This window comes from Centropristis striata, chromosome 18 (genome assembly GCF_030273125.1).
Source record: "Centropristis striata isolate RG_2023a ecotype Rhode Island chromosome 18, C.striata_1.0, whole genome shotgun sequence".
In the NCBI taxonomy this organism is placed as follows: Eukaryota; Metazoa; Chordata; class Actinopteri; order Perciformes; family Serranidae; genus Centropristis; species Centropristis striata.
Window position 1 is genome coordinate 11,501,442 of NC_081534.1, and position 27,933 is coordinate 11,529,374.

Here is a 27,933-nt window from a genome sequence, read left to right on the forward strand (position 1 = left end):
CATCCACAGTGTAAAAAATGTATGGGAATTTTCTTGTAATAATCTCCATCATTTATTTCAAACAGCTCCACACTCTAAAAACTACCTCATCCTCTCTCTGGCTGTGGCTGACCTTCTTGTTGGGGTTGTAGTTTTTCCTTTGAGCATTATACTGACTTTATGATGGTATCTCGAAGATTTACTCTGTAAGATACAAGGCAGTTTTTCTCTGTTGACAGATATTACGCAGTGTGTCAGCCTCTGAGCTATAGAACTACATTGAATGTTCATGTTAGTCCTGCCACCATCTTGACCGATCCGATCACATCAGTCTGGACTGAACACCTGCAAACAGACCCCTCATTGGAAGGAAAAAGCCAACAGTTCACACCATCATGTTCTGGCCGGAAGGAGCCATGGACAGGCTACAGAACTGCTTTGAGTATACTGATTGGGACATCTTTAAACAGGCTGCCACTCACAACAATCACACAGACCTTAGCACCTACAACTCATTAGTATTGCACAACATTACTTTCTGTATGAACAGTGTCACTACACAGAGGACAATACTGACACTCCCCAACCATAAGCCATGGATAAATGGTTCTGGTGAAGGTCCGGGATGCAGCTTTCCACTCAGGTGATGCAGAGGCCTACAGAACAGCAAGGTCCAGTCTGAGGAAGGGTATCAGGGAAGCTAAACACTGCTACACAAAGTGTATCAAGGAGCATTTTAACAGCTCATACATACATGACGTAGTCTGTGATGGTTCTGATGCCATGCCAAATGCATCAGCAACAGCTCTACACACACACAAAGCTCATCCCTCCTTGGCGACCTGAACTGCTTTCTTACCAGGTTTGACTGCGCTGACAGCAGAAACAACATACGGGTACAGCAGGGACCCTCACCACCAATAATGAGTCTGAGCCCCCATGACGTGGGACTGAATCTGCAGCACATCAACCCCAACTAGGCCACCGGACCTGACAAAGTACCAGGGCGGGTTCTGAAGCACTGCGCAGGGGAGCTGACTACAGTGCTCACAGACCTTTTTAACACCTCCTTGCTGCAGGCCTCCGTCCCCACATTCCTCAAGACAATCGTCCCTGTGCCGAAAGAAAGGCACCATTATAGGCCTATAGGCCAGTGGCACTGACATCGGTGGTGATGAGGTGCTTTGAATGTCTGTTACTGGGACATTTGAAGAAAAGCATCCCCTCCTCCTTAAACCACCAACAATTTGCCTCTGGGGCAAACAGGTCAATGGAGGACACAGTGTCACTGGCCCTCCACTCCACCTTGACACACCTTGACCAGCGGGACAGTTATGTGTGGATAGATTATAGCTCAGCCTTTAACACCATCCCTCCCCCAAGCTGGACCACCTGGGCCTCAGCACACATCTGAGCAGCTGGGTCCTGGTCTTTCTCCCCAGCCGACCACAGAGTGTGCGCATGGGGAGGCAGATCTCCTCCAGCATCACCCAGACCATCGGTGCACCACAGGACGGTTTGTTGAGCCCCTTCCTCTTCTCCCTCTACACTCTTAACTGCAAACCCACCCACAAAGCCAACACTATATTAAAGTTTGCAGATGATACCATCATTGTAGGCAGGATCACAAGTAGTCAAGTCAAATTTATTTATATAGCGCAATTACAGACAGCTGAGCCGGACCAAAGAGCTTTGCATAAAAGTGCAAAAAAATACAGAATTGACAAAGGTAAAAAAGAAACAAAACAAAACAAAAACGAACTTTAATTGTAGGCAAGAGAAAAGAGGTGGGTTTTTAAGTGAGATTTAAAAAACATTTAGGGACTGCGCTGCATGGATGTGGAGGGGGAGGCAGTTCCAGAGTCTGGGGGCTGCTACTGAGAAGGCCCTGTCGCCCCTTGTCTTTAGTCTGGACCTGGGCACCTCCAACAGCAGCTGGTCAGCTGACCGTAGAACTCTGGAGGGGGTGTGGTGGTTCAGAAGATCAGACAGGTATGTAGGGGCCAGACCGTGGAGGGATTTGTAGACAGTTTGAAGAAGTTTATAGTTGATGCGGTGATGGATGGGGAGCCAGTGGAGTGATGCGAGGACTGGGGTGATGTGATCATGTTTTTTAGTGCAGGTGAGGAGTTGGGCGGCTGAGTTTTGGACCAACTGCAGGCGGCGAAGCTGAGTGTTACAGTAGTCCAGTTGTGATGTGATGAAGGCAGGGATAGTTCTCTCCAGGTCACTCTGAGGCAGGTAAGCTTTAGTCTTGGCTAGAGTTCTCAGGTGGAAAAAGCTTCTCCTCACCACTTCACTAACCTACTGTTCAAACTTAAAAGCACTGTCAAAAATCACGCCAAGATTTTTGACAGAAGGACGGATGTTGGAGGCTAGAGGGCCTAGGGCATCAGTGGAGAAGGCTGGAGAGGTTTTTCCAAAAATGATGATCTCCGTCTTGCTCTCATTAAGGTTGAGGAAGTTTGCACCCATCCATGATCTGATGTCAGCCAGACAATCAAGCAATGGCTGGAGTGCAGCCTGCCCATCAACTTTAAGAGGCAGATATAGCTGGACGTCATCGGCAAAGCAGTGGAAGGAGATGTTATGTTTGACCAGGATGTCCCCTAGGGGTAAAATATATAATAGGGACCGAGTATAGAGCCCTGAGGGAACCCACAGGTGAGGGGGGCAACAGAGGAGAAGAAATCCCCAAGCAGGACAGAGAAGCTCCTGTCAGCCAGGTAGGACTGAAAGAACTTCAGGGCTGTGCCTTTGATGCCAACTTGGTGCTCAAGCCGAGACAGCAGAATCCTGTGATCCACCGTGTCAAAAGCTGCTGTGAGATCTAGGAGCACTAGGATCACAGGGCTCCCTGAGTCAACGACTAGGAGCAGGTCGTCTTGTCAATGAAGAATTTATTAAAGCTTTCACAGAGGGCAGGTGAGGGCACAACAGGGGATTCATTACGGGGATTTATGAGAGAATTTAGAGTATTAAAGAGAAACTGAGGTTTGTAACTGTTTCTTGAGACCAGGGTGGAAATGTACTGTGATTTGGCTGTTTTAACGGCTCGTTGGTAGTCTACTAGGCGACTTCGGAGGATTTGGAGGGACACGTGGAGGCGGTCCTTCTGCCACTTGCGCTCAGCCTGCTTACAGGAGCGTCTGAGGACACGCGTTGCATCATTGAGCCATGGAGTTAACTGGGCTTTAGCACGTTTGGGTTTGAGAGGTGCAACAGAATCCAGAATGTCAGTGAAAGCTGATGAGAATGCAGAATGAAGCTGATCAGCACTACACTCAGAGATAATGTCCAGTGGCGGCCCATACAGGGTTGAATCATTGAAAGCAGCCAAAAACTGCCCAGCAGTCGATGGGTTAATTGTGCGTGAGATCCGTTTGGAGACACTGGGGGAACCACCTGGGTGTGGGACTGATACAGTGAACAGAATTGGGGAATGGTCAGAGGAAGACATGGCACAGATTTCAGTCACCGAGGCAGAAACACCATAAGACAGCACAAGATCAAGTGTGTGACCCTTTTCGTGTGTTGGGCCGGTGACAGCTTGCTTAAGACCAAATTAATCTAGAAGGTTCAGAAAGTCCCGGGTCAGAGGTTGAGACTCGCAGCAAACATGGACATTAAAGTCACCACAAATTATTAAGTGGTCATACTTCACCAATAGCCCAGACAAAAAATCAGCAAAGTCATTGATGAAATCTTTGTTGAATTTAGGAGGGCAATACACCACTGCACACAATATGGGGGAAGACATAATCAATTCAAAGAGCTGTAGTTCAAAGCTAGCAAAACGTGTGGAATCTGCCGACAGTGAAAAAACGACTTGTAAACAGAAGCAATGCCTCCGCCTCTCCCAGTCGCACGGGGGGAATTCAGAAGTTACAGTCTGGTGGGAGAAGTTCAGAAAACGGCGTGTTATCACCGGTAGAGAGCCAGGTCTCACACAGAAATAGAAAGTCTAACTCCCGAGAGATAAAGAAGTTGTCAGCATGAATGTTTTGCTCGCTAGGGACCCCACGTTAATCAACGACATCCGGAGGGTTAACTCGTCGCTAGCCGCTGGTCCGGTGTGCCTCAACAGGCGTAGGCTAGAGTGGTCAACACCACGACTGCACCTACGGAGGGATCGCCAGCTAGCCGAGCCAGGAGTGGAGATTTGAGTACGTCGCGGTCCGATCAGCGGTGTCGGGACGGCTGGAGGGGCTGGAAACAACGTTGGCCGAGGCAGTGGAGCAGCATCGCGGTCGAGGATGGCTTCAGCAGGAGTAGCAGGCGAGACACAGGCAACAGGACGTAGGCATCGTGCCAGGCGCCGGGTGGTAGCTCAGTGTGAGGGCAGCTGGATCTTGATCTTCACCAGCAGACCTCCCCTCCTTCCTCGTCTCCTGGAACGCTTTTTGCGAGAAGGGGCCACAGACTGGTGGCGCAGGTAAGCTGGGATACCTGACAGCACAGGAGGGGGAGAACTGATCCAGTCTCCTTGATCGGGTCTGGCTGCCCGAGCCGTAGGGAATTTTAGGTCGCGGATGTTAAGCAGGGCTTGACGATCGTAGCACAGAATGGCAGAAACATCCAGATAGACACTTAGAAACAGGGCTGTAACAAACGATAGACAGAGCGTCCGTGGAAGACGAATCGCCGAACAGACTGGGGCCATCTTGCCATCAAAGATCACAAGTAACAACGAGGCCCCCTCCAGAACAGAGGTAGGAACCTGGTGAGCCTGAGCCAAGAGAACAACCTGAATCAGTTAATCCTGGAGACCGAAGCCCTTTGTCCATCAGCCCATCACCATCAACAGCGAGACAGTGGAGGCTGTGCAGAACATCAGGTACCTGGCGATCAAAATCAGTCACAACCTCGCGGTCAACGTCACGGCTACGGCCAGCGAAAGGACAACAAAGGCTTTATTTCCTGAAGTGCTTGAAGAAGGCACGATTCAAACAACAGCTGCTGGTGAGCTTCTTCAGGTCACCCATCGAGTCAGTTCTTACATACTGCATCACAGTATGGTACTCTAGCTGCACCGCAGAGAACAGGAAAGCTCTACTACGCCCTACTCCTCAAGCCCACGCCATCCTCTTCCCTCTCTCCCCATCTCATATGCACAAATTGCACTACTTCTTGGACTATATTGCACTACTACTTGGACTATTTTATTGTATAATATGTATGTTCATATGTTTCTACCGTTCTTTTTTAACTTATTTTATATATTCCTGTGCAGCTGGAGGACTGCTCCAACAAAATTTTGTGTGTCTTGTGCAATGACAATAAAAATTATTCTGTTCTATTGTTCGGGCTGTTGTTATTGGAGTATTGCTCATCTGTTGGACTCCTTTTCTCCTTTGTATCACTTTTTACTCTTTGAGTAATTACACAACACCAGTTCCTTTGATTGCAACATTGAAATGGCTTGGAGGGTCTAACTCAATGCTCAATCCATTGGTCTATGGTTTCTTTTACCGCAGGTTTTGATCATCTTTCAGAATGATAACTTCTGGGAAAATATTTCAAGGTGATTTTACTAATTCTAAGCTCTTTTGACTCATTTTTAAAGTGCAATTTTACTCATGCTGTAGTTTGACACTGAAGATGAGCATTTTTTCCTTTGCACGTCATAGATTTACCTGTATGTTCAATTCAGTGCAGAGGAAGCACCTCAAACAGTATGTAACATCTGTGTGAATGTCTATCAATAAATGTAGGATCCATTGTCTCCAATGCTGTTTGCATTCAACAATTATATTTCTTCAGATGCTGCATCTATATGTTTAATGAAAGTGTACACCTATGAATTTAAAAGTAATGCCCTTTCTATAGCACACAAAGCTTTAAACTGGTCAAAAAGCTTTTTGATTCACAGTAGGGTCATCACCTTCACCTACTCATTACAGAAATTTAAAGTAAAATTATCATGCAAACATGAATGCTCAATCTCATGCTGTTCATTTTGCATCCCCACTTCCCTCACTTGCGTAGTTCACTTAAGTAGTTCACTTGCGTCTTAATCCTGCCCACCAGGGATGCATGGAGAGACGCAGGAAATCGAAGCAAAGAGCGAGGAAACATTTTAAGAGAAATGAGACGTCCTTCCCTCCAAAGCATCACGTGAAGAGACGTCAGTTTCTAATGACAGCGACAGCGGATCACAGCTGGATCAGCTGTCAGTCGGCTTTAACAGCTGGAGACATGCACTAATAATAATAAGTGCTTTCTCTGTTTAACAAACAGCAAACTGTGTCCTGCTCAGGGGCACGGGAATGCCTTTATATTATTTATTTATTATTATTTTATTCTGTAAAAAATACGGACCCAGGGGAGGGGGCTAATATTGGTCCATGCCTCACTGGGTCTGTCCAGTACCACAAGTGCAAGCACACACACACTTCAGAGATGAAGAAAGAATCTCTAAACCCAGCCACCGTGGCACACGTAAAGATGAGTTGCCGTGAGGCTGGGGACAATAAACATGCTGCTGTGAAAAAAGCTTAGACGAACATTATGCACTGTAACTGTCAAGCAAGGAGCAGAGTAGGGTCGAAAAGACAGTGATCCGTGTGCCAACAGGCTGTAGGGGAGCGCACAGTCAAATCACTCATGAACAATCACTCTGAAAAAACACCCCAAACAGAGAAATCATGGAAACAAATTAAATGTGGTGATGTAGTACCATCACCTCATGTTATGCGTTTTTACGCATGCCATTGTGGCTGGGCCCCACTCCCCTGGGTCCGTTTTTTTTTCATACTTGCCCTAATACACCGTCATAGTAGACGATCCTGATGACAAATTCATTATTTAATATCCCAGAACATGATTGTGTTTGTTGAACACCGGCCAATGTTTTATTAGATCAGATCATGGGTCTCAAACTCGTGACTATATTTTATGAACCCCCACCTTGATATGAAAGTTTAATGTGAGTTTTATATGAATGGCACTTTACTGTGTTGTGTGTGGAAAGTCCCTTTAATTACTTTCTTTGGTAATTTTGTGTCTCTCTTTTTTTGGTAATTTTGTGTCCTTTTTTTGGTAATTTTGTGTCTTTTTCATAATTCTGTCTTGCTGCAGAAAAACGCTTCAGAAGCAGAATTGAGCATTTTAGTCTCAAAGTAGACTCTGGCTAGTCTCTGGCTATGTAAACATCAGTCGTCTTCTTGCTCGATGGTTCCTCGAATTTCTGTGGCTCTACATACATCATCTGGTATAACTGATACGATTGGCTAAGAGCTACGTACAGACACTTATGATAGACATTCGTAGCGCCCAATATACGGCTCTGGAGGATCGTAAACCATGCCTCCTCTACAGAAAAATGAATAGCTTGTTTCCAGACTAGATCTCATTTATGATATAGTCTGGCATTAGCCAGGCTATGTTTTTTCAGTAATTTTGTGGGGGGGGGGGGGGGGGGGGGGGGGGGGTTGGTCATTTTGATACTGCCTCCAGCAGCCCCCAGGTAATTTGAGTTTGAGACCCCTGGTTTAGATGACTAATGATGAAAATGACAATGTAAAAGAGTAGCTTGCTGACAGACAGACTCTCTACTGTTTTTATTTTACTTTAATAATATCCATAATAAATCTGAATGGAGGAAATAACAGATCATGAAAGGGAAAAAGCTTATAGAACAATCTTTCTTCTAATTTATTATAAATGTAGAATGATGTTTGTGGTCTTTTTGTTGTTTAGACCCACAGTAGAACAGATTCTAACCACATGGCAAATCATATCAATAAAATCTAAAACTTGTGAGTGACACACTTGAGTTTAATCTGTTATATGTCTTCACTCCAGTTTGAAACTACAGCGATGTTGATGTGTAAGATCAGTCCATGTTGTCACTTTCGCGTGGGATGCTCTCATGTATCCTCGCTCATGGCTTCTCCAATATGCCTCCTCTATCCTCCGAGCGCAAATAAGAGCTTTAGGATGGTCGTAAAGATGGAGCATGCGAAAGAACTTCCGGTTCAATCGAGGATAGAGACATAAAATAGACAACATGGGATGCACCCCATGTAATGCTGAATGTTTGATGCCACACCATTTTCTTTTGATAACAATGTTTATTGCATCAGATTTAATTATGTTAATCCAGTGAACTTTATTGTTAGAAATTTCTGATAATGTGCTATACATTTTACAAAAATATTCTTATATGTTCTTTTGACTCATGAATAAAATAAATGTATACATGTACACCATGATGTGGTGATTCAAATGTTGGAGAAGGACTCTGATGCACCATTGCTGCTTGAGTTTGCCGCTTCTGACAAATGATAGACATCTGAAAGACAAATAAATTGTTAATATGACAGCTATTATTAAATAAATGGGAGGAAAAATATCTAAATTTAAAACAACAACTTGCATCTTCTTCCACGCAGTCGACTTATCCAGCTTAATCCACTGAGAGAGGAAATGCCACCACTTGTACTCTGTAGTAGAATATTAAAGTAAAATTAAGTAATTGCTGTTTAACAGGTGTGTAATTCAGCCACAAACAGGAACAAAGAAAACTTGCTTAACTAAAAACTAGTGTATGCAATTGTTTTAGTATACATAAATATAAATAAAAGATGAACAAAGAAACACTCACTCTTGTTGGATTGGAGCCTGAGCCTGTGCTTGATGTAGGTAATCGTCTTGAGAGGAGAGAGCGGATCTACAGGCACAGCAGTACACGTCAATTAAATATTTAGGAAGATTTTACCAGATACCATTTTTTTGTGTTTCTACTAGAACATGTTTACATGAACCTGTGAAAAAAACCCCAAGCCTGGTTATTAATGTTTCCTGGTTTTCGCCTATCATCTGCACTGTCATTGCAGCCGGGGAATGGCTGTAACATTGCTGTAGCAACACTTTCTACCTACATATAGTAGAGTAGTGACATCACAACCTAACCAATGTTGTGATGGTTTGTTTAAAGGCACAGTTTCTGGATACGGGCTGTGTGCAGTATTCTGGGGATTTTTGATACTTTCACGTTCATTTTTGGCCTAATATCCCAAATTTGGTGGCTTCTCGCACATTCTCATGCCACTATTCCATATATACTGATCTTAATCATTGCATATTTTAATATGTTTTACTACCTGCTTGTGAACATGTAGGGATTTTTGTAAAGCACGATGAGGGTTACTGTGTGTTTTATTTAAAACCATGCCAATTCCTGATAGTATAAGTACTTTTGTATTTAAAAATAATTTGACCTTGTATATTATTTTTAATTTATCGAGGACACATTCACTGTAAAAAATAATATAGCCACCTGCATGGCCGACAGCCAGCGCTTATGGAAAGCTCTGCTAATGTTTATCATCTGTCTGTCTGATTGTGTGTATGCATGAAATGGATATATATAATGTATATGTATTCATAAAATACCATTCCTCATAATCTGAATGCTTATATCAATATTTCCCATACACTCACCGGCCACTTTATTATGTAAACCAGTGTTTTTTAACGCACATATCTAATCAGCCAATCACATGGCAGCAACTCAATGCATTTAGGCATGTAGACATGGTGAAAATGAGCTGCTGAAGTTCAAAGCGAGCATCAGAATGAGGAAGAAAGGTGATTTAAGTGACTTTGAACATGACAGACGGGCTTGTCTAAGTATCTCACAAACTGCTGATCTACTGAATTTTTTGCACACACACACACAAAAGAAGAGAAAATATCCAGTGAGCCAAAATGCCTTGTTAATGCCAGAGTTCAGTAGAGAATGGCCAGACTGGTCAAGATGATAGAAATGCAAGTGTAACATATTGCTAGCTCATAAAAGTGGTTGGTGAGTTTACATCATTAATAACAGATTTTCAGCGTGTTCTCTTGCCAGATTTGCTTGCAGCACGTGGAGAAAATAGACCAGATGCCGAAACAATCGCTGCAGATTATGAGCTGGCAGCGGAGCTTGGGGTCATGGTGTGTCTGGTGTGAGTAGTCTCGCTGGTTAGTAAGAGTGTCACAGCTTCCATGGCCAGTGTAAACCCAGCCCAACACCCTGCATGCTATGACTGGGGGTTTCCCAGTACCCAAAGGAGAAACACAGCAAAATCTGCCGAAACCTCTAGTGGTCATAAGTGATGATTGACAGGGATTATTTTTGTTTGTATACATTTTTTGTACATTTTCTTATTCTGCCTTCAAATAAAGGATTTGTTAACTATCTCAACTATTGTCAAAGCTGTATTGATCTTGTCATCTAGCTCTCTAAAGAGAAAGCAAGTATATTTCACAAAAAAGTAAACATACCTTTGAATCGAATAGTGTCCCAAACACTAAAATGAAGAAACCCTGGGGAAAGACCGATGACATGCATATTTATTTATGAGAACACAAAATGTATTAGTTCACAAAAATATGTCCATATGAACATGAAATCATAACCGTGTATTTTAATGGATGCAAATACCTGTAGCGAATTGAAGAATGCAAAAGCAATGTGGATTCCCTGATTTGTTGACGATATCATGGTTCCCACTCCCAGAGACCAGGTCAGTCCAAATAAAGGAGTCAAAATTACTACACACCTTAAAATAACCACAAGAGTGTGTTTTTCATCTGCTTGGGCAGTGTCTCCGACACCTCTTCTCAACATTTTGAACAAAACCACAAAAACAATTATAATGTTGATGAAAACTATAGTCAAGGCAGGTATCACCATTGCCAGCAGGGCCTTTGTCTCAAGCCAGTTGAGCCAACAAGCAAAGTCTTTCCTGATGTATCCATTGCTCGGGGCTGTGACAGCAACAGTAATTATGGCAATAATCAGAGGGCCACCATAGCCTAATGTGAAGCCAATAGCCAACATGGTTGACTTGGACATGTGGGAGAAGACCATGACTGTCCGGTAAAAGAGAAGAAGGCCTGACACAAGCATCCAAAAGAACAGAGCAAGGTAGAAAAAGTGCATAAAAAATGTTGCTGTGCTGCATGGTCCCTTTGGAACTTCATAGTTCTCCCCTGGGTTTTCAAGGGGGTTCTTAGCGATACTGGCAGCAATGATGAAGCAGATGTTAGCAATCAACAGAGAAAGGGCAGTGTTAATGATGGAAACGTGACGCATGAAGGCAGTGCTATTTCTGGTGATGGCTTTCCAAACGTATCCTTCAATAATGAGACAGATGACTAAGCTTGCCAGAGATATCCCAACTCCAACATAAGTGATTACATCCAAGACTTTTCTCAGTTCTGGAGGGATGTTTGTTGCCATCAGAATTGAGAAAGAGGTGAGATGGTTACAGTTGCACTTTACCGTGTCATTTATGTCTGAAACAAACGTACAACCTTCATCATCCCAACCACCGAGATTATCAAACAGTGTGAAGTTCCAGAAGACACACTGTGGGTTTAATGACAGGGACATGTTCAGCTTGTCATAGCTCAGAGTAACATTCTGAATTGTTGCATTTATTTTGACAAGCACCACTGCAGCGTTAATGGCATTATCCGTGACAGTATCATTAATGGTGCCGTTGAGGAGGCTGGTGTCAAAGCTGGAGTTCCGTGCTGGCAAGACATTATTAAGGGTGGAGAAGATCATGGTGGTGATAAAGACATTGCTGAGGTTGGTGTCTGGAATGTCTAGGACAATGCTGTTGTTCAGATCTGCCCTAAATGAGTTGTCAAACGGTGCTCTGTTGAGATGGATCCGTTCAGTCTCAAACGCAATCTCCCCATCCAACCCTTCAGAGAGGTTCTCCAGTGAAAGCAATAATTCTGAGCTTGCACTGTGGGATCCATTTGAATTCAGAACTTCCCAAGACTCTCTTGAATCATCACCAACAATGGCATCAACTGTTTCAAGTACATCCTGCAGATGAAGAGACATTTCATTGTGAGAGTGCAACCTCATAAACAAGTCAAAAAGAACATTTATTGATAAAACACATATAACCCAACTAGCAGCTAGAGAGGGGAATGTTGGACCTACTTGTATGACAGCTTCACTGACTCCAGCAGAGGAAACATTTGCAATGTTGTTTAGGATGTCAACAATAGCTGATATGGTTGCAGATGAATTTGCAATTTTTGATTTTTCTTCTTTGACAGTCTCACTTAAATTTGCCACAAAGGCTGGCACTTCCTCCTTAACCAAATCCTATAAAATGTTGAAAACACAAAAATATGGCATTTTATTCGTCAGATATTACAAACTATTCATAATGACTACAAAGACATGTCTAACTGGTCACTCCTGGCAAAGAAGGATAAAAGAATGTGCTGATTAAACAGGATAGCAGTAGACAACTTAAACTGATACAGAAACGTCTTTATCTAAATACAGAAAATTTGCATGAAAAAAGCTTGATGGAAACACAAATTTCAAATTTGTTAATAGAATTCTCAAATGCACATTACAGTTTTGATGCTAGGGAATTGTTAATGTGCTAAATAGGAGAGGGAAACCCTTTTTCCAAATCAGTTCTGACTTAGCGAACATTTAACTCGCATGACTGATCAGCTGTTTCCAATCTGCCAGTCAGGACGAGCTGACAGTTTTGAAATTTCGCTTCAAAATTCGTTTTGACTTTAATGGAAGTGCGGCTACTGTCCATGACTTCCAAAAACAATGAAATTTGGATTCGTTAAACAAGAGTACATTTTTCCACTTTGCATTAGTTAATTTCAGAGCTTGGGCCCAGAGAAGTTGGTGGCGTTTCTGGGTGTGGAAACTTTGTTCACCAACAACAGTTTTCAGAAGTATTCCCGGTAACACATATTCAATATTAATTAGTTGCTTATTAGCATGCAAATAAGTAACATATTGGCTCTTAATTAGTCATTATTAAGTAGTTATTAATGCCTTTTTCTGCATGGCCTTATTATACAACCAGTAAGCCATTAACTTAGAGTTTTCCCTCAATAACCTCAGAATTATTGATTATTAGTAGTAAGGAAGGAAGGTGTTGTATATGAGTTATGATCTTAATATGCTTTACTTTGTATGGACTTTATGAGTCTGTACATAGCGGTGAAGGAAACCATGGAAACGGCAAATAGCCACCTTCTCCAGACCTTTGACGTGACTGGTGGCTCCTTTTTGATGATTGGATGAGGATTGGTAGATTGTAATGTCAATAATTACTTTACAAAGTGGGACACTTTGCGCATATGTTAGTCTACCAGTGACCCGCTTTGTAGAGTAATTATTGACATTACAATCTACCAATCCTCATCCAAAAGGAGCCACCAGTCACGTCAAAGGTCTGGAGAAGGTGGCTATTTGCCGTTTCCATGGTTTCGTTCACCGCTATGTAGAGACTTATAAAGTCAGTTCAAAAATTAGATCACTTACCTCTGAAACAATCAATAATTCCTTGACTTGTACAATGATGCAGGTGTCCTTCTGCAATTTCCACTCTCCGGTTTCCTGACAGACTGCAGTCTTGCTCCCCTCTTGACCACTATCACATTCTATCTCTGATATGTCGCCGACTTTTCCATCCCCATACGGATCTTTATTACATTTACCACCTATGATTGAGTTCAATAATGAATTACTGTTACTCAAAAATATGGTTAAAACAGCAAAGGAACAGCATAGTCACTTTTCAAATGCTGCTCTTACCTTCTTTGAAAATGGTCAGTGTTGTTGTTTCAGAAACTTGTAGATCTTCTACCTTACACTTAAAACTTATTGGTTGTGACTCGCTGCAGCCTTCTAGATTGTATTCATACGTTCTGCAAAAGGTTTCTGCACTGTCCTCGTCGACACTGGAAACTGGACATTTAACAATGTCGTTAATAAGGTAACTTACAATAGCTGTGTTCAGCTCTTTTACTATGTTCAAATTCAAGAGTTTTCAACATCACTTGATACATACCCAAAGGTGAATTTAAGCGAAACCATTTGACCTTATAGGGCTTCTGCACGCAGCACCGAATTGGCTGTTTCTGTCCGTCCGTCCCATCACATTTAACATTAATGTTACGTTTTAGTTGTAAAACAGGAGCTGCTTTGATATTCACGTTTGTTACGTCTCCTCTTTGTCTGAAATTCACCTCTTTACTAGTCAGAGTGCATTCGTAGCGTCCTGTGATTAAGAGAATTAAGAAATGTTAATAAATTCATTGGTATTATGTTAAAATAAACAACAATATGCCATGATACAGTGACAATATTGGTGTATGACCTTTGATGCTTTCACCGAGGGTTGCCAACCGTCCCTTGAAAAACAGAATCGTAACGGCAACGGAATTTAGAAACAAAAGCACCCATTCCATATTGAGCTGAAAAGGGACGCACTTCCATCCCGTACAATACAGAATACGCTCATCCCATTGGTTGGGGAGGTACTGTTGCTCGCGGAGAAGATAACGGAAGATGGAAGCAGCATGCATGGGTGTCAGTGACACAGACGCCGACACTGCTTTACGGGGCAGTACACCTTCGAGCAGCAATGTGACTAGTACTCCTCCGAGAAAAAAACAGAAAAGGATGCAAAAATACAGAGAGGAAGGGAAAAAGGAAACACCTGGGTGGAAAAAGCGCACAATAACATCTATAAAGCGCACTGCACGGTGTGACGGCACCCTTTTTCTGTAGCCCATGGTGGACTGACTGATCTAAAACAACACGCTTCCAGTACTGCTGTCATGCCATCTGCACTTTAAATTTTCGTGCGCAATTACTTTACACTTTACGGTAGCCTGTTTGTCAGCTGCATGACTCCAAAATAGCCATTCAATTGTATTCATGCTGCTCCAATAAAATAAGTAAATCAAATTGTTATCAGCCATCTCCAGTGCATTCTTGAAGTCCAGGTCCCCATGTGTTCATGACATGCATTTCATGCCTTTTTACTGAACCAATTTGGAATTATGGAATGTCAAAATCTTCCAAAATGGCCATTCAATTGTATACATCAGGGATGGGCAACTTAAATGCTGGAGGGGGCCACAATTTTCCATCGACACTACCACAGGGCCACATATAGAACCGTGCACTTAACCAGATATGATGAAACTGCAATTTTAAATATGTTTACAGTGCAGTAACTTAACATATTTCATGCTCAAATGCATGTATAACAGTATAAATAGCAATACAAAAGGTTTGAAGCAAATAAAAAATAACCAGTTACTGTGATTTTTTTTTTTCAGTGCAAGAACAGCGGACCAAGATTAATGCAAGAAGTAATTTTGTGCATTTTTACACTGCACTTTTAAGATTTCATGCTCAAATGCATGTAGTTGTACTGAGGGCCACTTCAAGTGAGGGTGCGGGCCGTATGCGCCCCCCCCCGGGCCTCCAGTTGCCCATCCCTTGTATACATGCTGCATTTTTTTTTTTTTTTTTGGCATTTTTACTGCTTTATTTGATAGAGACAGATAGAAAGGGGGAGACAGAGGGGAAGACATGCAGTAAAGGGACCTCAGGCCGGATTCGAACCCGGGTCCAGTGTGAGCCACCGGGACGCCCCATGCTGCATTTTTAAAGCCAATAAAAGGAGTAAATCAAATTGTTATCAGCAAACTTCACTACATGTTTGAAGGCAGTCGGGTCGGCCGGGCTTCCAATGAGGTGTCCCTTATTTATTTTTCAGGGAGTTGGCAATCCTACTTTCACCCAAACATTTAGTGTAGAATACTGTAAGAGTGAGTGAGTCTGTCTTATTGGTAATACAGAAATGATATCCCAACATAGCAGAGTAATTCATTCCTCCATTAAGCTTCAATTTAGTCATTTTTACTTTAAAACAAGAAAGGATAAACTTCATGCTGTTTTAAAAATTTTTTTTTTTATAAAATATGATATTAAAGTCCCCATCCAGACACATTTAAAAATATGTACACATTTTATGCGATGATTAATATTTAATATGTTACATAAAAAGTAAAGCAAAACTGAGAATGGGCTTGAAACACATCTATTTCAGTCACTCAGTCACTAAGAAATTCTGGATCTGGCCCAACCTTGTTCACATTGTACCCTCACCCTAACTCTAATCCGGGAAAGAGCAATATGAGCTCAACACTGCACTCTGCTGCTTTTGATTGGCTTATTGAAGTAGTGACCTAACTCAGCTGCCAGGGTACACTTGAATCTCAGATTGTAATGTAGTACACAGACATCTCCCCCCTTGGTAGAGGAATGTCAAAACACCTCTCTCCTGACAAACTTTACATGGATACAAGTAAGTTTAGCCAAGTCAGACATTTTGAGTGGAGGGGAACTTTAATTATCCCAAACTATGATATAGTATCTTAACCGATTTCACAGTTTCAAGAAATGCAGAACCCTACTTTAAATTGTGGTTTTGGTGGTTTCTCTATTACATTGTTCAATTGTATAGTAATTCATTAAGTCATCTTATACTTACCAATATCAGCAAGGATGACATTCTTAATTTCAAGCACAGACTTCTTACTAGAAGTAGATACTGAAATCCTTTCACTTTCTCTGATATCACCTTCTCCAATTTTTTTCCACTTAGAACCAGAGATTTCTCCCACATTGAAGTTCTCAGCAGGCTCACATGTCAGTTTCATGGGTTTACCAGTATAAGTAAGGTCTGGGAAGCTCAGTGAGCGTGGACCTTTGGAGAAAGTAAAAGAGATTAGTTAGGAGTTTAATCGACTTATGCAAAAAGAAAATAACAACTAGTTTTTTTTCTTCTTAACTTACTATTATAGTGTGCAGACACTTTAAGGACAGGGGCAATAGCCTTCATTGCGTCAGTGAGGTTATTGTTTACTTCGGCCACTTGACTCGAATCAACTTGTGTTGTCTGAACAATAAATTCTGCAATTACACTTCCTTCCCTGTAAGAACAAACACAAGCCAAAGTTGTGGTGTAAAATGTGTACAGATTCCTACCGAGAGATGTTTTAATGCCAGAATGTTCATACCTGAATCCAGTCACAAAAGCATTGATAAACCCTGTGATTCCTTTATACTGCTCCTGTAACTGTGGTAGAGATACAGTTAATAAAAACAACAGTGGAGCATGAAGAACTGAAAATACAGGTTATGTGGACATGGTGTAATCAATGCACTTACCACTGAATTAACCCTTCTTTCCAGATCTTGGTATTCAGCACTTGTGCTATCACTATATCCTGGTTTAAATTCCAAGTCGAATTCCACTGACATTTCCACCTTGAGTCCTGTTTATTTAAAACAGGGGAAAAACATTAAACAGTAAAGCTGTCAAAAGAAAAGTGTCTACATAGCCATTAAACTCACACATCATTATTTAAAAAAAAAAAAAAAAAAAACATGTGTATGCATTATTGAGAGTGCATAATGCTGGAAATGACATATTTTAAATTGTGTTTGCTTTCTGTGTCCACTAGGTGGTGTAGGTGGTGCAAGAGACAGCACACATTGAAAATGCATTACATTCCTATGTATCAATTGTGTACCATTTAATGTAAAATCAAATGTTTTTTGCCGCAAAAAAGCCTATTTCCTGTTGTCAGTGGGTGGCACTATGAATATGAAACATGTAGATTTGTTAGTAAGGTCTGGACTCCAATGGTGCACAAGAAATTTGATTTGAAGTATCAAATCTTATATCAGCAGTCAATTCCCATCTAGAGAAATAGTCCATAATACATGGTATCATCTGTCTCTATTAAAGTAACCGATACTAGTGTTTCAATTGTGATAGATGTCAATAAAGCATCATGCTTCTAACTTGGGTAGGAGACAGAAAACTTTCAGCTGCAGTTGGCTCCAGGCCCCTTATGTAGGTTGGATGTATGGATGGATGGATGGATGATAGAGTGGTGTTTGAAATATCTTTCATAAAGTAACCAATAGTCAAAGACACATTTTGTGTGCATACAGCTATCCATTGTGCCTCATTTCCCCTCTTTTGTGAATAAAACAATACCTGGAACAGTTGGAGTTGGAATTGTAGGTGAAGAGGGTGCCCTAGTTGTTGAAAGGGTACTACTATCAGGTGGGCTGGTAGTGGTGGTGGGGATAGCAGTAGCAACTGTGGTAGAGGCTGTGGTGGGGATAGTGGTCGTAGTGGTTGTGGTCTTGGTAGTAGCAGCTGTTGTTGGAGCTATTGTTGGAGCTGGGGTAGAGGCAACATAACGTAGTTAAATGTAGTTAAGTTAATTAGTTAGTTAAATGTCTTCACAAGCAGTGAATTTATAATTTCTCAACATATTACAAGTCCCAGCAATTGGTTTTGTTATAACCTACATATATTACATATCCTAGAATGATACTAACAATGAATACCAATAATTATAACATTATGTGAGGCTCTTACTTGTTGCAGTTGTTGTTGGTGCAGCTGTGGAAAAAAATGTAATGAAATAACAGTTGAAAAGTGAAATCCTAAATTCTGAAATAATTTACAAATCTCAACCAGGGGAAGGTGACCTCATTACTTATTTCTAAATACCTACTGGTAACAGTCGTTTTTGGTGGTGTTGTGGGTGTATCAAATGGTGTTGAATCTGCAAAACATGAAAAACAAGCCTGAATTAGTACTCATCTCTTCATGTTTTTTAATTTATTTCTATGCTGTAACAATTATTTGAACACTTACCTGTTACAGTTGTTGGAGTTCTGGTTGGCGTTGTTGAATCCACGTTTGTTGTAGCAACTGTTGTAGCAACTGTTGTAAAATCTGAAAAGACAATTATATAATTATGTTAAACTGAAAAGTGAAATCCTTTAACTTAAAATAAATTACACATCTCAACCATGGGAGGAATAGCCCATCGCTTATTTCTAAACACCTACTGGTCACAATAATTGTTGTGGGAGTTGTGGCTGTTGTAACCACAGGTGTTGAGTCTGAAAAAGAAAAAAATGTTTTATTGTAATGTGTTATTGCTGCCAAGACAACACAAGACAAATGTACAATTATTCAAATCTGGATTCATTATTTTAATTTTTTTATTTTTACAATTCTATATTGTACCATGTATTTTTCCAACACTTATTTGTTACAAGGTTTTGTGGTAACTGTTGTGTGTGTAACGTCTTTTGTAGCAAATATTGTTGAGTCTGAATAGACAATTTATAATCATGTACGTTAAGCTATAGGATACAAGTCAATTAATTTATAAAAAGGAAGATTAATGTAAGAATTATTTTAAAACATTCACTTGTTGGTGACATTGTGGATATTGGTGTGTTCACATGTGTAGCAGTAGGAGTTGAATCTTAAAAAAAATTTTTTACAATCATATATTACAGCCAGCTAGAAAACTAAATATTTCACGGTCAGATTACTTCCTGTATAGCTTCATGAATTTACACACTAACTACCTTGTTTTAAGAAATGATCTAACAATACATGGTGTAACTGTAGAAGTTATACTATTCAAATTTGTTGCAGCAGTTAGCAGTGATCTTGGAACCGTTATTGTTACAGCTATTCTAGTAGTCACATCCGCTGTAGCAACTGGTGTTGAATCTGAACAAAACATTTTTTGATTATAGTTTGGTAAAAATGGAACAAGAAGAAAAAACATGAATCTGAAAAATTTAAAACAAAACGTCTCCCTTATATCTGAAAACTCACTTGTTACTACAGTTGTTGGTGGATTTAAAGGTGTTGTCGTGTTTTGATGTGTTGTGGGAATCGGCGTTGAATCTGCAAGGATGTTTTATAACAATAAAGTTATTGCATAGACAAAACAACATTTTTCCACCCCATGCAAATAACTTCCTCATATGATAATATGAATATTTGCTATGTAAAGATCTACTGGAGTAATGTTGACCTGAGCAGAAAATGAAGCCACATTCCTTCTCTGTGTGTTGTAATCAGAGCTTCTCTGTTCTGTGTGTTAGTCGGGCCACCTGCATGTCAGTGCATGTGAGTCCCTCCCTTTAAAACTGCTGACCATCGCCCACCATGGGTCGGGATAACGGTGTCATAGAAGCCAGCCAATTTTATGACAACTCATTATCTCTGTCAGCACTGCTACCCATTGTAAGTGCTCTTCGCACCACTAATAACACTGTCCTAACCCTAGCTGGCAAAACAGTGTTGTCAGCCATCTTGACTCTGCGAGTGTGAGCTAACCATTATTACCACTGCAAGCTCTGGCTACACTGTTAGCATTGTTAGCACCATCAATAGCGCTGCCCAACCCCCTGTAGGGGCCCCAGATATGCCACAAGTGTTCATTTGTATATATGAACTGAATTAAACAAAAAATGCACCAGCATTCCTCATTTCAGCCCCCATCTCTGCCACAACTCCAGGTAGATTTACATATAGCCTACATGAGGTGTGAAAATCTCATTGGCTGTGGAGACGCAGAACCTGTTTTTCCAGGAAACAGGACCCCCAGCTTAAACAAAAAGTGTTCTTCAGACCCTTCCTTCTCTCTCTTCCTCTTCCAGTCAACAAAGAGACATTTACATTAAGTCATTTAGCAGACGCTTTTATCCAAAGCGACTTAGAGTAAAAGCAAACAATCAAGGTATACTGCAATAAGAGCTATTAGTGCATCAATAAGTGCTAGTGACAATTCTTTGAGGAGTAGAATTATCATGTGGTCTAGGAGGGAAGATGCTCTCTGAAGAGATGGGTCTTCAGGAGTTTTTTAAAGGTAGAGAGGGACGCCCCTGCTCTGGTAGGAACTGGTAGTGTGTTCCACCAGCGGGGAACAAGAAGTGCAAAGAGTCTGGATTGCCTTGGACCAACGGGGGGTAGAGCCAGGCGCCGTTCATTGGAAGAGCGCAACGGTCGTGAGGTAGCATATGTCTGAATCAGGACGTTCAGGTAGGTAGGAGCAGTACTGGAGACAACTTTGTAGGCCAGCATTAGAGATTTGAATTTGATGCGGGCTGCAACAGGTAGCCAGTGGAGCTCAATGAGCAGCGGTGTGACATGTGACCTTTTTGGCTGGTGGTAGACCAGGCGCGCCGCCGCGTTCTGGATCATCTGAAGTGGTTTTACTGTGCAGGCTGGCAGGCCTGTCAGGAGGGCATTACAGTAGTCAAATTTTGAGATGACGACAGCTTGTGTCAGGAGTTGAGTGGCATGTTGAGTTAGGTAAGGTCTGATTTTTCTGATGTTGTAAAGAGCAAAGCGGCATGACTGGGTAACTGAGGCGACATGACTGGAAAAGGTGAGTTGGTCATCAATCATCACCCCTAAGTTTCGCACCACCTTGTTGGGTGCAAGACACAGGGAGTCAATCTTGATGTTGATGTTGTGGTGTATTGTGGGTTTAGCAGGGAGGACCAGCAGTTCAGTTTTTGAGAGGTTCAGCTGGAGGTGATGTGCCTTCATCCAAGTGGCTATGTCAGAGAGGCAGTCAGAGACCCGTGCAGAGACCGATGGGTCATCAGGAGGAAATGACAGATAAAGCTGAGTGTCATCTGCATAGCAGTGATTGGAAAAGCCATGTGAGCGGATAACCTCACCCAGAGAGGTGGTGTAGATAGCGAATAGCAGGGGTCCCAGCACTGAGCCCTGGGGAACCCCTGTGGTGAGGCAAGACAACTGTCCATGCCAGGATACACTGAATGAGCGTCCTTTGAAGTAGGAATCAAACCAGGACAGAGCCAAGCCAGAGATGCCCATTTTAGAGAGAGTAGAGAGGAGGATGCGATGGTTAACTGTGTCAAATACAGCTGACAAGTCAAGCAGAATGAGAACTGAGGACTTTGCTGCTGTTCTTGCTTCTTTTAAGGCTTCTGTCACAGACAACAGAGCAGTTTCAGTTGAGTGACCGCTTTTGAAACCAGATTGATTTGGTTTTGGATAAGAATGGAAGAAGTGAGACAGGACGATAGTTCTCGACTTCAGCAGGGTTGAGAGAGGGTTTCTTGAGAAGAGGTGTTACCCGAGCTGCTTTGAATGCAGTGGGAAAAGTGCCGGAGGACAGTGAGGCGTTAATCACATGTGTGACAGCTGGCGTGATGGTTGGGCTAATGGACTGAAGAGAAGAGACAACACGTCACAAGCAGCCTACAGGCTTGGGCCTGTGCTGAGATCTCTCTCCAACTGCACTTATTTTCCTGCTTGTGGCCTATGCGAGATATAGTCACAAAGAAATCTACACCAACATTTGGAGCCAACATCACAGCCAATTATTCTGGAAAACACAAAACGGATCACGGTAGTAGTATGGCGTTATTAATCTCGACCCAAGTGAATTTGAGCCAACCCTCAGTAGCAACACTGATAATGCTGCCAAGCTGTTGGTGGCAGTATGCTGCTATCAGCCAGCTAGCCCTGGTGAGTGTGAGCTAACTCCCAGTACCACTATTAGCTCTGTCAGCCTTGTTTGGTCCAGCACTTCAAACCATCTCGCCCTGGTGAGTATGAGCCGACCCCCAGTATCACTGTTAGCTCTATCTACAAAGTTAACATTGCTAGCACCACCAATAATGCTGCCATTATCAGCCAGCTTGCCAGCGCTGTACAGTAAACTCTGATGAGAGCGTTATTTAGCATTTTGAGTACAGCATCTTTAACGAGTATGTCACATACAAACATATATATATATATATATATATATATATATATAACAATTTGTTTTAGCACTTACTTGTTACTGTTGTTGGTGTTGTGTTGACTGTTGTTGTATTTACACTTGTTGGAGCAACTGTTGTTGAATCTGAAATATAGATTACATTTTTAGAAGATACATATTTCATGTAACCTTAACTAAGCAAACAAACAAACAACATAATTATTATTTCGAAGCCCTTACATGTTGTAATTTCTGTTGGTGTAACAGCTGTTGTCGTGGTCATATCTGTTGTAGCAACAGGTGTTGAATCTGAAAAAAAAATGTGTAAGGTGAGATCCTGTAAGTGAAGATGGTGATGAAGATTAATCTGCAAAAACTATTTTTTTTCCTTGACTATATGTTTCTGGAAATGGAAACAAAATCTTTTCATGGCGAGTTTTAATACACATACAGTGATATAATAAAAAGGACCATTGTAACTAAACTGTTGTCATTTAATCAGCAACAGCTATTTTATAATCATGTATCATAGGCTGCTTGTGAACAGTCCACTTATATGAAGTGATAATACTGTTGCACTTACTTGTTACAACTGTCATTGGAGTTGTTGCAGCTGTCGTGATGTTTGGCTCTGCTGTAGAATAGAGTGTTGTGTCTGTAAAAAAAGCATGATGCAGTAAAAATTATTCAAGCCCATTTCATTTACAGTGATGTTTGTAGTATTTTTTAGTTATTTTCTACATGTTTTACACATTAAAGCTGGCCTCCATCAACAGCAACGACCACTCAGCCATTAGCAGAAAGCAGTGACATCAGTTACCAAAATAACATAAGTAATAAAGCTATGAACAATATGAACTCTAAAAGTAGCCGAGTCACCATTAGCTGTACTAATTTTTTGGAAATAACGACACAAAAGCTACACAATGTACTTCTGTTGATGCCACATCAGTTCTGAAAGTCCTACAATAACACAAACAAACTAGCCTAACGAGGTGGCGGTTACGTTTCAACAGCAACTGCTGTGTTTTGTGAGATAAAATTACTCTTTAGTCAAAGGAGGCTGACCTTGGAGTTACATTTTATTGCTTACTAGAAAAGTTTGGAAATCACAGTACAAAAGCTAAGAAATGTACTTGTATGGACGCAACATTAGTTCAGATTCAAAAGTCATACAATAACACATGCAAATTAGCCAAACAAGGTGGCTGTGAAAATATTCTAAATATAAATTATAACAAAAACTGATTAAACTGAACTTTAACACCCCAGAACCTACATCATGTCAGTTAGGTGAATAGCTTTTTCACACTAAAACATATCCATACTTTCACCCGCTTTTTAAGGGGACCCCTTTAATAATCCAAAACAGTCCACTTGTAAGATCTGATAATACTGTTACAATTGCACTTACTTGTTACAACTGTCATTGGAGTTGTTGCAGCTGTAGTGATGTTTGGCTCTGCTGTAGAAGAGAGTGTTGTGTCTGTAAATATTGGTTACCAAAGTAACATAATTAATAAGACTATGGACATTATGAACTCTAGCACTAGCTGAGTCACCATTAGCTGTACTAATTTTTGAAATAACGACACAAAAGCTACACAATGTACTTCTGTTGATGCCACATCAGTTCAGATCTGAAAGTCCTACAATAACACAAACAAACTTGCCAAACTAAATGGCAGCTACATTTCAACAGCAACTGCTGTGTTTTGTGAGATAAAATTACTCTTTTTGTCAAAGGAGGCTGTGAAAATATTCTAAATATCGCTTATAACTTAAACTGATTAAGCTGAACTTTGACACCCTAGAACCTACGTCAGGTCACTTGGGTAAATAGCTTTTTAACACAAAAACATATATATATTTTTGCCCGTTTCTTAAGTGGACCCTTTTAATAATCCAAAACAGTCCACTTATATGAAGTGATAATACTGTTGCACTTACTTGTTACAACTGTCATTGGAGTTGTTGCAGCTGTAGTTATGTTTGGCTCTGCTGTAGAATAGAGTGTTGTGTCTGTAAAGAATATTTTACAGTAAGAATTATTAAAGCCCATTTCATTCCTAGTAATGATTTAGTATGTTTTAAGATTAAGATTAGTTTCTTTATTAATCCCACAATGGGGAAATTCAACATCTGCAATTAACCCATACTTTTTTTTTTTACACACAAGTGAACACACCATGCAAGGAGTTAAGTTGAACTCTACATGTTTTACACATAAAAGCTGGCCTCGATCAACAGCAACGACCACTCAGCCATTAGCAGAAAACAGTGACATCAATTACTGAAGTAACTTAATGAATAAGACTATGAACAATATGAACTCCAGCACTAGCTGAGTCAACATTAGCTGTACTAAGTTTGGAAACCATGACACAAAAGCTAAGCAATACACGTCTGTGGATGCCACATTTTTTCGGACCTGAAAGTCCGACAATATCACAAACAAACTAGCCTAACGAGGTGGCGGTTACGTTTCAACAGCAGCTGCTGTGTTTTATGAGATAAAATTACTCATTTTGTCAAAGGAGGCTGTAAAAATATTCTAATTTTAGCTTATAACTTAAACTGATAGTTTTGTGTTTAGGTAGCTAGAATATATTTTGCTGCTGCCCTTGTCAAAAGCAGTATAAATCGCTTTCTCCAAAGCCACAAGACTCCTTTGACAGAAACAGTAATTTTACCTTGCAGAACACAGAAATTGTTGATAGACCACTGCCTCTATCTGTTAGTTTGTTTGTGTGACTTTCAGATCCAGACTAGCATGGCGTCCACAGGATGTTTATGTAGCAATGACATCACCCCAAAACCTATGTCAGTTCATATATGATAATAATCATGTTTCAACACCAAAACATATCCATACTTTGACCCATTTTTTAAGTATACCCCTTTAAATAATCCAAAACAGTGCACTTATATGATGTGATAATACTGTTGCACTTACTTGTTACAACTGTCATTGGAGTTGTTGCAGCTGTAGTGATGTTTGGCTCTGCTGTAGAATAGAGTGTTGTGTCTGTAAAAAAAGCATGATGCAGTAAAAATTATTCAAGCCCATTTCATTTACAGTGATGTTTGTAGTATTTTTTAGTTATTTTCTACATGTTTTACACATTAAAGCTGGCCTCCATCAACAGCAACGACCACTCAGCCATTAGCAGAAAGCAGTGACATCAGTTACCAAAATAACATAAGTAATAAAGCTATGAACAATATGAACTCTAAAAGTAGCCGAGTCACCATTAGCTGTACTAATTTTTTGGAAATAACGACACAAAAGCTACACAATGTACTTCTGTTGATGCCACATCAGTTCTGAAAGTCCTACAATAACACAAACAAACTAGCCTAACGAGGTGGCGGTTACGTTTCAACAGCAACTGCTGTGTTTTGTGAGATAAAATTACTCTTTAGTCAAAGGAGGCTGACCTTGGAGTTACATTTTATTGCTTACTAGAAAAGTTTGGAAATCACAGTACAAAAGCTAAGAAATGTACTTGTATGGACGCAACATTAGTTCAGATTCAAAAGTCATACAATAACACATGCAAATTAGCCAAACAAGGTGGCTGTGAAAATATTCTAAATATAAATTATAACAAAAACTGATTAAACTGAACTTTAACACCCCAGAACCTACATCATGTCAGTTAGGTGAATAGCTTTTTCACACTAAAACATATCCATACTTTCACCCGCTTTTTAAGGGGACCCCTTTAATAATCCAAAACAGTCCACTTGTAAGATCTGATAATACTGTTACAATTGCACTTACTTGTTACAACTGTCATTGGAGTTGTTGCAGCTGTAGTGATGTTTGGCTCTGCTGTAGAAGAGAGTGTTGTGTCTGTAAATATTGGTTACCAAAGTAACATAATTAACAAGACTATGGACATTATGAACTCTAGCACTAGCTGAGTCACCATTAGCTGTACTAATTTTTGAAATAACGACACAAAAGCTACACAATGTACTTCTGTTGATGCCACATCAGTTCAGATCTGAAAGTCCTACAATAACACAAACAAACTTGCCAAACTAAATGGCAGCTACATTTCAACAGCAACTGCTGTGTTTTGTGAGATAAAATTACTCTTTTTGTCAAAGGAGGCTGTGAAAATATTCTAAATATCGCTTATAACTTAAACTGATTAAGCTGAACTTTGACACCCCAGAACCTACGTCAGGTCACTTGGGTAAATAGCTTTTTAACACAAAAACATATCCATATTTTTGCCCGTTTCTTAAGTGGACCCTTTTAATAATCCAAAACAGTCCACTTATATGAAGTGATAATACTGTTGCACTTACTTGTTACAACTGTCATTGGAGTTGTTGCAGCTGTAGTTATGTTTGGCTCTGCTGTAGAATAGAGTGTTGTGTCTGTAAAGAATATTTTACAGTAAGAATTATTAAAGCCCATTTCATTCCTAGTAATGATTTAGTATGTTTTAAGATTAAGATTAGTTTCTTTATTAATCCCACAATGGGGAAATTCAACATCTGCAATTAACCCATACTTTTTTTTTTTACACACAAGTGAACACACCATGCAAGGAGTTAAGTTGAACTCTACATGTTTTACACATAAAAGCTGGCCTCGATCAACAGCAACGACCACTCAGCCATTAGCAGAAAACAGTGACATCAATTACTGAAGTAACTTAATGAATAAGACTATGAACAATATGAACTCCAGCACTAGCTGAGTCAACATTAGCTGTACTAAGTTTGGAAACCATGACACAAAAGCTAAGCAATACACGTCTGTGGATGCCACATTTTTTCGGACCTGAAAGTCCGACAATATCACAAACAAACTAGCCTAACGAGGTGGCGGTTACGTTTCAACAGCAGCTGCTGTGTTTTATGAGATAAAATTACTCATTTTGTCAAAGGAGGCTGTAAAAATATTCTAATTTTAGCTTATAACTTAAACTGATAGTTTTGTGTTTAGGTAGCTAGAATATATTTTGCTGCTGCCCTTGTCAAAAGCAGTATAAATCGCTTTCTCCAAAGCCACAAGACTCCTTTGACAGAAACAGTAATTTTACCTTGCAGAACACAGAAATTGTTGATAGACCACTGCCTCTATCTGTTAGTTTGTTTGTGTGACTTTCAGATCCAGACTAGCATGGCGTCCACAGGATGTTTATGTAGCAATGACATCACCCCAAAACCTATGTCAGTTCATATATGATAATAATCATGTTTCAACACCAAAACATATCCATACTTTGACCCATTTTTTAAGTATACCCCTTTAAATAATCCAAAACAGTGCACTTATATGATGTGATAATACTGTTGCACTTACTTGTTACAACTGTCATTGGAGTTGTTGCAGCTGTAGTGATGTTTGGCTCTGCTGTAGAATAGAGTGTTGTGTCTGTAAAAAAAAGCATTATGCAGTAAAAATTATTCAAGCCCATTTCATTTACAGTGATGTTTGTGGTATTTTTTAGTTATTTTCTACATGTTTTATACATTAAAGCTGGCTTCCAC

The 27,933-nt window shown here is 40.5% G+C and overlaps 1 protein-coding gene across 1 annotated transcript in view; it reads right to left on the bottom strand.

Annotated features, from left to right (window-relative positions):
- Window positions 1-8,081: 8,081 nt before the first annotated feature.
- LOC131991519 (uncharacterized) overlaps window positions 8,082-27,933 on the bottom strand; it is a 47,307-nt gene continuing 27,455 nt past the window's right edge. The window contains exons 28-49 of the mRNA XM_059356975.1: window positions 23,000-23,077; window positions 22,657-22,725; window positions 22,492-22,560; window positions 19,503-19,574; window positions 18,716-18,769; window positions 18,519-18,599; window positions 18,376-18,426; window positions 18,237-18,260; window positions 17,847-18,035; window positions 17,009-17,115; window positions 16,858-16,916; window positions 16,634-16,770; window positions 16,329-16,544; window positions 13,830-14,039; window positions 13,574-13,726; window positions 13,301-13,479; window positions 11,936-12,103; window positions 10,415-11,815; window positions 10,255-10,296; window positions 8,588-8,653; window positions 8,360-8,426; window positions 8,082-8,275 (exon numbers count right to left, since the gene is read on the bottom strand). Coding sequence (XP_059212958.1) covers window positions 8,205-8,275; window positions 8,360-8,426; window positions 8,588-8,653; window positions 10,255-10,296; window positions 10,415-11,815; window positions 11,936-12,103; window positions 13,301-13,479; window positions 13,574-13,726; window positions 13,830-14,039; window positions 16,329-16,544; window positions 16,634-16,770; window positions 16,858-16,916; window positions 17,009-17,115; window positions 17,847-18,035; window positions 18,237-18,260; window positions 18,376-18,426; window positions 18,519-18,599; window positions 18,716-18,769; window positions 19,503-19,574; window positions 22,492-22,560; window positions 22,657-22,725; window positions 23,000-23,077 — 3,563 coding nt within the window. The 3' untranslated portion in view covers window positions 8,082-8,204. The remainder of the gene's footprint in view (window positions 8,276-8,359; window positions 8,427-8,587; window positions 8,654-10,254; window positions 10,297-10,414; window positions 11,816-11,935; window positions 12,104-13,300; window positions 13,480-13,573; window positions 13,727-13,829; window positions 14,040-16,328; window positions 16,545-16,633; window positions 16,771-16,857; window positions 16,917-17,008; window positions 17,116-17,846; window positions 18,036-18,236; window positions 18,261-18,375; window positions 18,427-18,518; window positions 18,600-18,715; window positions 18,770-19,502; window positions 19,575-22,491; window positions 22,561-22,656; window positions 22,726-22,999; window positions 23,078-27,933) is intronic.